Source organism: Pagrus major, chromosome 12 (genome assembly GCF_040436345.1).
Source record: "Pagrus major chromosome 12, Pma_NU_1.0".
NCBI classification, from domain to species: Eukaryota; Metazoa; Chordata; class Actinopteri; order Spariformes; family Sparidae; genus Pagrus; species Pagrus major.
In genome coordinates, this window is record NC_133226.1 from 15,388,322 (window position 1) to 15,397,922 (window position 9,601).

A 9,601-nucleotide genomic window follows, 5' to 3' on the forward strand; every position below is an offset into this window, starting at 1 on the left:
TGCAGAGGTATCTACGGAAATTAGCGTGCTAACCAGGTAGCCCCGGCCTGTCCTGGTCCAAAGTTCCTGTGCTAGCGATGTAAACACTATCAGTACCTTGTTCCCTGAGCTCCCAGTCTGAATCTCTAGCTGCACCGCTAACTGAGCAGCTACAGTTAGCAGCAGTTAGCAGTTATACAAGTGATATGCTGCCCTCCTTTTGTTATGAGTATGATCTTGACAGGTGCTCAATTATTACATATTTCACCTTTAATCTACAGCAATGTGACACATACAAGTCTAAACCTGAGCTTTCACCTTTGTGGGGACGTAAATTATTTTTAAACTAATCCAAGGGGATTTTAAAATTGTTTATTAACTCAAGAAGAAGGAGAATTTTCTCAACCCACATAGAACACTAAATCCTTCATCCGTTTTTCAGAAAAATTCAAATCCCAAATCATCAAATATGGAGATGCGTGGTTTTCATTGGACGATAAGGGTATGAAAAATTGTGATCTGGCAACTACTACCTGTAGCTGCTAGACAAATGTAGGGTACAATATTTGCCTCTGAGATGTAGTGGAGCAGAAGTATAAAGTTGCATTAAATCGAAATACTCAAGCATAAGTACTTTGAATTTGATCCTTAAGTACAGCAGGTAAATGTTCTCAGTTACATCCCACCACTAGGCACACTAATAGTCCTGTACGCGTGGGCATAGGTGCATTGTTTAAAGATCGAAATACCAAAATACAACCCTATATTTTAACTACTGTTGTGACGGGACCCAAATAAAGCATTTTCTTACAAGAATCTTTTTAACATTAATATTTAACAATCCCTGCACTAAAAACTTACTTTTGTGTGAGTAAGTATGAAGTCAACAACTGAGTCAGAATAATGTCCTCGACAACATGCCTGGTTATGAAAACACTGAGTTATGAACCATGACTCGCCTGATAAGGTGACGTTGTAAATCACACTGCAGCGTGTGCTGACATCCCCACACACAACCTCATTTACCAATAAATCTGGCCTCAGCGGACCCTGTAACCTCTACTTCTTCAAAAAACAGAAGGAGGGCATATTGGAGTGTTTTCTCCGGCTATCTGTTTAAACACAGAGCAGTATGACTAGAAGCTTGCTGGAAAAAGAGTAATAAGTTATTTTTGTTCCACGAGTAGGAGGCAGAACAAAAGTATTGACGAGGACTTCACCTGGTGATACATGGTTTTATATTCTTTTGTAGACAATCTGTAGCCAAGAGTCCAATGTAATTATAGGTTTTAAGAAAAAGGTTGTACAGTTTTATGAAGAAGTACATTTTTTCAACTTTAAATTAAGAAACATTCATCATTTTTACTGACTATCAGTCAGCTGTGTGATAACTATTATCACTATTAAGCATGTGCTTCTGGGCAGTGGCTATGAAACCTTGCGTTTGGGCCAAAGCAAAATACAAAAAAATTGGATTAACAAGTAATTAAATAGAATTAGGACACTAAGATGTATTTTACAGGATCTCCATTAACACATCTCCGCAAAATGTAACAAATAAATCCATAAAAAAATTCTTCAGTCCTCTGTAGATTTCTTTATCCAGCCATCCAGCTGAAAGGTGTGCCCTTATATTTGAGAAAACTGGGTCTTGAGAGTTTATATTCAAGTTCTCCGCCTTATAATAAGTCTGTTTTCTTTTGTACAATCCCAGCAGAGAACAGCTTGATTTAGAAAAAGTCAGCGGCTTTCCGTCTCTTGGGAAGTTGCAGCAGATTGTCTGTGAGTGATGTAAGGTCCTGAGAGCTCGGCGTCTTGGATTTGGTTGGTGTCGGCGTTCCTGAGGGAGTGGCTGGGCCACCGAAGGGAGACTTGCATGCGACTCTATGTGAAGGTGACGGGGTGTAACTCGCTCGTAGTGCTTTGTCCGTGTATTTGCTAGATGTCCGATTTACGAGCCTCTGCAGTGCGGGGGTGAGGGCTGGGCTCAGACCTTTAGGCGTAAGGCTGCAACACAAAGGTTGATATGATCAGTTAGTTTATAAAGGTGGAAAATGCTTGAAAAATGCAGTTACACAGACAGGAGTCGAGATATGCAGTAAGCTGTTTCGTAGTGGCAGACATAATCATGCGGGCAGAAGAAGGTCTTTACCTGGCGAGGTTCTCCGTGACCTTTCGCAGTGCCTCCTGTTTCTTTGCACGGTTTTTAGCAGCAGCTTCATTCGCCATCTTTAAACCCAGCCTCTCTCGTCGTCCTGGTTCTGGAATCTATTACAAACAATTTAGGTTAATGTTAATACATGTCAACATTTTTACAACTTAACAAGTAATTAAAATTCAGCTACCACTGAAGGTTTAGTACCTTAAATGATGGACCATGATTCCTCTCAACATATGGGCTGTCTGATCCATCCAGACGAAATGGGGTGCTCTCGATCTCACCCCAGGTCATCAGAGGTGACTCGGCAACACCTGAGGGGACAAACAGCTTTCAGAAATCTACTCCAAATGAAGGTAGAGTTTTTTTTTTGATGATGACTTTACGATCCACTTACCGGGTGCAGGGGAAGGCATTGCTTCAAAACCATATCCATTCACTGTTGGGGATTCATGTGGGATGAGCTCTTTCCCATCTGGGCCTACTTTACCCTGTTTGAACTGGAGAGAATACACGATAGATCAGCTACATAATTCATGAATTAAGACTCTTATTCAACTGAAGAATAGACTGTCACGCAGAGACAAGTATAGGACACTTATTTTTGCTTATTTACCTGGGCATTGAGGGCTGCAGCCTGCTGAATCTGGCTTTTGTTGAGAGCTTTGCTGAACGGGTCTACAGTAAAGCGAGTGTTCTTGTGAATGACCTCTCGTGGCTTCTTGAATAAAGAATCATCGTCTTTAACACCTGATTACAGAAAAATAAATATTGTGAAAACACATGAAATGCACCCTTTTCTGTCACAGCTAAAGTTGCCTTCAATATAGGATTTAGGTCACTCTAAGTTTTGTGTTCTTACCCTCTGGATAATACATCAAGGCATTCTTCGCTTTGTACTCCCATGTCTCAAGTCCAGCTTTGACACATTCAAGCGCCGCTTTCTCTGCTGATGGTAACGCAAGGTTCTCCTCATGGCGCTGAAATATCAGAAGTATTCATAAATATTTTAAATGTACTCAAGGACTGTGCCAGTATTTTCATAATCATACAACCCCGATAACCACCAAAGATTTGGTTTCTACGTCTATGATCTGCACACCAAGCATTTCATTCATTTGCTTTAAATTTAAGCTGTTTAACTCGTAAAAACCTACCTGCTTATACTCTGCCTCGGCCTCATACAACCAGGAATGCCTCAGTTTCTCCTTGTCCTTTGCCAGATCCATTATGTGCTCGAATGATGCATTATCCTCACTGGTATTTTTAGCAAGGAAACGATCCAGACAGGGCAGCTCTTTCTCTTCCTTGTCATCATCCTTGCTCTCTATAAATACAGTACCAATAAGAATAGGGTTATACTACTGTTGTAAGTCCATTTGTTTGAGAATTACTGCCAAACATGATTTAGGTAAGGTGCAATAAAATGGTTTTCAAGTGGGAGACACAAATAAAGCTCAGAACATTATGTTGTGTTATCTGTTCTTCATCATTAAAAACAAGGAACTTACCTCCATCTAAACGTTTGCCACCAGGAGTGGAGGAGGGAGACCCTGAGCGACCTACCGGCGTCTCGAAGCTAGCTGGAGTTACATCTGACATACAAAAAGATAAGGAAAGCAAAACTTAAGTATAAAGTGCATTCAGACTAAACATCTGTTGACTACAGTTTGTATCTCTGACAGCACATTGTCACATTGTTGACATGTGGAAGCAGAACAAGCAAAGGGTGTTCTCTAACTCTGTCAGTACAGTATAATAACATGAAATTGGTACAATTTCACTCCTCGTGTTACTCACAGGGTGCAGCAGAGCGTGGTGTAGATTTGGTCAAAGATGACCCATATCGGATGGATATCTCTCTCATTCTCTCCAGGTCGCCAGTTTCCTCTGCATCAAGATAGTCCTTCTGTGCTTGCAGCTTAGTCACATCTGGATAGAAGTCCCTCTGGATGATCTTCTCTAAACTCTTAGAAACAGACCGGTAGATACATTTTACTTTGTGCCAGGGGAAAATGATGACATGTGCCTTCTGATTATGCAACAACAAAAACTATTATTGAATTCACACGTGTTTCTCAGGCGAGTCTCACTTCACTCAATCTGGTATGTTAACTTGGGTTTCTAGTGCCCAAAACAAAACCCTTTAGTATCATCAATGTGGTGACAAATCATATTGATTTCTAATTTTTCAACTGCCAGGATCCTTGACCACATCTAGTCTACTCTCATACCACTATGTGATCATATATTCCTGTTAAAATTATTCCTACAAGAAACAGCAGGTGGGGCACCTCTGTTTTGAAACGTCACTTTCAAGGCACTCAGGAGTTATTTAAATCTAAGTTGCTTAAACCCCAAATACAAAACATACGAAGATCAACACAACGTAATGTTTGTTTACGTTACATACATAGTTCACCTGTTGGTTGAACAGCTCCTTTGCTAGAGCTAGCACAGCACTACTGTTATGCTATTTGATGTCTAATGGTAGCACGTCCCTCGGTCGTATCATAAACAAACATTTACCTCAATGTACTGCTCTTCGTCGAGGACCTTTCTCGTCAGCTTCTGCTGGTCCTGCTCCTCTGGTTGTTTCATGAGAGCCACTGTTGTTACCGACGCAGGAACGAGAGTTCCAGACAGCGATTTCCTCACGCTGGCGCTGCCCTCCATTGTGGACACTGTTAGCGGCTAACGGCGCTCTGTCTACAGTAAACACCGACTGAATCGACACGGGAGGCGGCTTTTGTACTTTAGAAAGACGGTTTAAGTATCTCAAAAACACCGTATACAACTTTAAATTTAAGACGGCGTGAGCGTCAGTAAGGGTAGCTAACCTGCTCGATAGCTAGCAAGTTATCCTAGGCTAACTAGGATGGCGTAAAAACAACGTAGTACGTAATGTGTGGAATGTACGTCACCGGAAGTTTCCCTTTGTCTCTCCGGAAGTCTCCAGTGTAAAAAGAAAGGGAAGAAATACACTATAATTATTATTATAAATAATAATAATCCGTGCAGATATGTACGCGCGGCGTGTTATTACGTATGATTTCATTTTTGTATGTTTTACTATGAACCACAGTACAAAGTTGTGTTCTTCAGTGTAATATTTTTATAGAAAGTGTTTTTATGTTTAACTATTATTCATTTATTTTTATTTTTATTTTTATTTTTAGACAAATCCCAACCACTGTTTTTCTGTGTGTCTAACTGATATGGAGATTAAAGTTACAAATTAGTAGTACAGTAGCAAGTACTCAAAAGTCATACTTTAATTAAAGTAAAGATAAAATATTACTTTGGTAAAAGTGAAAATCAACCTATAGGAATAGTACTTAGTCTTAAAGTATCTGATATAAACTGCACCGAAGTATCAAAAGTAATTTTCTGGCAATAAATGTACTTAAGTATTAAAAGTACAAGTAGAAGAAACTTGTACATGTACACTGTGTACTATAGGTTGTCCAGTCATTGACCTGGCCGATTGCTGTATCTGATAATCAGCACTTTTCTGATTATCAGAATCAGTCGTTGATTTTATTGATTTTTTTGTTGTTTTTATCCGATTGCTGATAAAATAAATATATTTAAAAATGTGCTACTTTGGCTCTGATGCAGCATGCAATCTGCAAACTGGTAACTAATGTTATCAAATAAATGTAGTGGGGTATAAATATTTTCATCCAAAATGAAGTTGAGTGGGAGTTTAAAGTAGCAGAAATTGGAGATACTCAAGTACCTTAAAATTGTATTTAAGTACATTACTTGAGTAAATGTACTTATTTACATCTCATCACAACTAATTAGCCTACTCACAAACTGTAAGGAAAAGATGTTTAAATAAGGTGAAATATTGAAATTCTTATTGAATGTGTTCAAAGCATGTCAGCTTTTGATACAGACACTTCAACTTGGATGTGCTGTGGCTCACATAAAAAATGAAGCTCCTCCATCTCTGTCAAAACAACTTTATTTGTTCTCAAGGACACTTTTTTCACAACAAGTGCAAACTATAAAAATCCATTTACAGCTTCAAGATTTGACTTTCAGGATTATATTAACATAAACAGTACTTCAATCAAGTCCTTCTATCATGCACTCAACCAATCAGATACACTAATAGGTTACAAAGCTTTCCACAGTCACATGAATTGACTGAAGCAAAGGGTTTGTCTATTTTCTGGAAACAGAGGTTGTGCCTGTTTATCATATTTGATAACAACAGCAAGAAAAAAAATCCTTGTTTTTATGTAAAACACACACACACACGCTCACACACACACGCTCACACACACATATAAAAAGCAAAATTTAGTTCTCTGTGTTTCCCACACTAAATGATAGTCTTTTCTGACGCCTCCACTTTGCTCTTCGGTTTTTGAACCAAACCTATCAGCAGAGAAAAGGTTATGTTATGTTAGTCATTGTTTCATACAGACGTATATTTAAAACACCACAAATGAACTAGAGCTTTGGTTAAATCCAGTAACATCATCAAACTTGCACACATCTTAAGTAACGTTCAAGTGTTTCTCCATCGGCCACAATACACTCACTCAGTTGGAGCAGTTGGATCTTATCTAACCCTGCATCACTGTGAAAACACAACTATTATTTGCTGAAAGACTGAATGTGACACTACAGTCTTACCTCTACCCTTTCTTCTCTTAAGTGAGTGCGCTGTGCCAGTTTCTCCCTCGTGTTCACATCTGGATACTGGTTCTGCAGGAACAGCTCCTCCAGTGCGTCCAGCTGCTCCTCTGTGAAAATCGTGCGGTGACGTCTGGTTCTCCTCTGCACCTGACCGGGTGTCTGCTCCTCCCTGTGAGCATCTCCCAGCCTGCACGGGTCTGTGAGCATCGCTGGTGGCCATCCATACTGACAGGCTGCAGGGAGGAGATCTGGTTTTAGGTCAGTGAAGTCAAAACCAGTGTGTAAACTGAGATGAGAATGGTCTTACCTTCATGGATGAAATCAGTCTGGAATACATCTCCACAGTGGGAGCAGTAGCAGCAGCACAGACAGGTATGATGAACAGTCTCTGCCTGGCCTCCAACAGGACTCACCGCCCTGTCTTTTAGTACACTTGCTCCACATGACCGCCTGTCTCCATTACTGCTTGGATACTTGCTCAGTATGTTCTCAATAGTGAAAGGAAACTTTTGTCTCTCCATCCCGATCAGTCCATCCATCTCCAGAGGAAAATTCAACACAGGCAGTGGTGATCACTGGATATTGACACACAACACTTTTGGATAGTTCAGCCTCAGCTGCTCCTCTGCTTCTCCTCTCTCTATAACAGCGTGTCAGGCCCTTATAGTGAAATTGGGAGGCAAAAAAAATAGAAAAACTATAATCCCCCCTATGGACCAGACACATAAAACGGTTGAAACTTAATTCCTGGCTAATCTGGGCAGTTTTGTGAAGAGGTTAGGGAGGACGGCAGATTCGGTTAATCTTGCTTCATTCCTTTCTCCAAAAGAAATCAGATTTCAGTGCATAAAATGAGAAGTGGAGAGCTCCTAAGATCCTTATTGTTGAGGTTTTAGAGAAAAGGGGATTGCTTGGTATTAGAAACCTGGATTTAAAGATGAACGTTTTTGGTGTGGCCAGAGACTTGTGTATGCTGAATTTGAGGATTAGCTCTTAAATTTATTTCATAATGTCACCTTCCTATTTAGCTTTATCAACAAATGATCTTGTGCAAATTAGTAGATATGTTCAAGTTGACAACAGCAGTGAATACTAATGGCACACAGTCATGTTGCAGATGAATGAGTGACTCATTTTGCCAGTGACGTGTGTGGTGACTCTAATAGATTTGTTTGTATTATTCACTACAGATGAACACAGAGGTCCCTCCGTGTGGTTTGTATTCTCAATCATACATCATGTGTCTTATCTGTGTGGTGCAGTCTCACTTCTCTGACAATGTGCACAGCTGAGGTAAAGCTATTACAGGTTAAATTCATCCCCCCTCCAACAAATCCTGTGATTTCATACAAGGCAATACACCTTTTTTTTCTCTTTCCTTCAAGAGAATTAATGGATTTCCACAATCTGTCTTAAGCTCCTCTTATAAGGGCTTTTGAAAACAGATAACAATAAACACCATCCCATCCTTTTCACTCGGGTTTAATAGTGCCCAGAATGTTGATGTATAGTTTGCTGGAGCATGTGAGATCGCTATCTGGAAGTTATTGTGGCTCTCAATAGAAGGAATTGTACCACATCCACACTGGTTCAAAACAGTTCAAAATTCATTACCGGGGATTAGAATGATAAAGGCTCATTTTGTTGTTGTAAGAGCAATATGTGGTACAAGAGGGAAAGTAAAGAAAAGCCACCACCGCACCAAGGCTTATTCCGTTTTTTTGTAGATTTTTAAGGAGCTGCTTATTTCAATTTAAAGTGATTTTCACCTGGACATCAGTTCAACAGCATATGCTTTTACAAGACCCAATACTACCCTTCAAATACTCAACCTGAAGGGACATAAAGAGAGGAAATGGACAATTACGATGTCTTTCACTCCCTCACTCTCCAGAAACCAAACACCACACTTACCAACCCTTCTTATTTCCCAGAGACACTCCTGTTTTTTATTCCCCTCTCCCAGCTTCCACCTGGGGTATCAATTCTCCTGTATTTCTCCCTATAGTTGCAGCAACCTGTTTCTGGCACTGTACAGTGTGTTTGGTTTCGAAATCCTCTCTATTTTCGGGGTTTAAAGGTTGGCAAGTACGCCAAACACCAGATCAAATATAGTGACAAAAAAGCATGTTGATAACAGGCAGAAGCTCTTAAGAAATGCAATTGCTTCTCTGTGTTATCGTGATGTGAAGCTGCATTTCGAAGACAGTTATTTCTGGAAGATGTTACATAGTCATGATGAAGACTTGTTCTGATGGTGCTTAGATACATTTCTGCGTAATAATCATTGACTCATATGTCCTCTGGGTTACGTGTTGGGATCAGAGCTACTCAAACAGCAGGTCTGTGGGAGAAAAAAAAATCAAAACATGAATAATAATAAATGACACAAATCCCATCAGTACAATTCAGAAGAGATTACAAATACACCCCCACACTGACTGCTGGTAAATGAGCAGAGAGCCCCACATGGCTTCAGACTATTCACGTGTGAAAAAGCTCAGTGTCTCTGTTCGCTGCTGGACCGCAGCCCAAAACCTCCTGGGGAATCGGAGATTGCAGCTGTGCGACCAGGAAATGCAGAGGATCAGCCGTCCTCTCTGTGTTTGCTCCAGACTTGCTTGTATGTGAGCTTGTGCAGAAAAGACACAGTAACTGTTGAAGGCTCAGAAAACACTACTCAGATAGCGATACCCCGGGGACTTGAGAGGAATCGAGAAAACCAACTTGTGGCTGCAGACACACATGCGATAGCTGTATAAATAAATACAAATAAAGATATATATTTTTTTATAGTTTATAGTTTCA

General features: G+C 40.1%; 2 protein-coding genes across 2 annotated transcripts; both read right to left on the bottom strand.

Annotated features, from left to right (window-relative positions):
* Positions 1-1,194: 1,194 nt before the first annotated feature.
* On the bottom strand, positions 1,195-5,047 carry ess2 (ess-2 splicing factor homolog). Its single transcript, XM_073478710.1, has 10 exons — positions 4,667-5,047; positions 3,938-4,106; positions 3,649-3,732; positions 3,295-3,464; positions 3,000-3,117; positions 2,754-2,887; positions 2,535-2,637; positions 2,342-2,451; positions 2,132-2,247; positions 1,195-1,986 (listed from the first exon to the last, which is right to left on the bottom strand). Exons 1-10 carry the CDS (start codon positions 4,811-4,813, stop codon positions 1,710-1,712), a joined length of 1,428 nt encoding a protein of 475 aa, XP_073334811.1. The 5' UTR covers positions 4,814-5,047; the 3' UTR covers positions 1,195-1,709.
* A 1,404-nt stretch (positions 5,048-6,451) lies between these two features.
* On the bottom strand, positions 6,452-7,519 carry LOC141006264 (homeobox protein goosecoid-2-like). Its single transcript, XM_073478415.1, is given in 4 exon segments — positions 6,452-6,529; positions 6,791-7,026; positions 7,101-7,338; positions 7,340-7,519. Coding segments are annotated over 4 exon segments (732 nt in total).
* Positions 7,520-9,601: the final 2,082 nt, after the last annotated feature.

Excerpts from the sequence above, each read along its gene's own strand:
- ess2 (XM_073478710.1), bottom strand. The coding sequence starts at position 4,813 with ATGGAGGGCAGCGCCAGCGTGAGGAAATCGCTGTCTGGAACTCTCGTT. Across the intron at positions 2,888-2,999 it reads CTTGATGTATTATCCAGAGG|GTGTTAAAGACGATGATTCT; the intron begins GTAAGAACACAA and ends TTCTGTAATCAG. Across the intron at positions 2,452-2,534 it reads AATGCCTTCCCCTGCACCCG|GTGTTGCCGAGTCACCTCTG; the intron begins GTAAGTGGATCG and ends TTGTCCCCTCAG.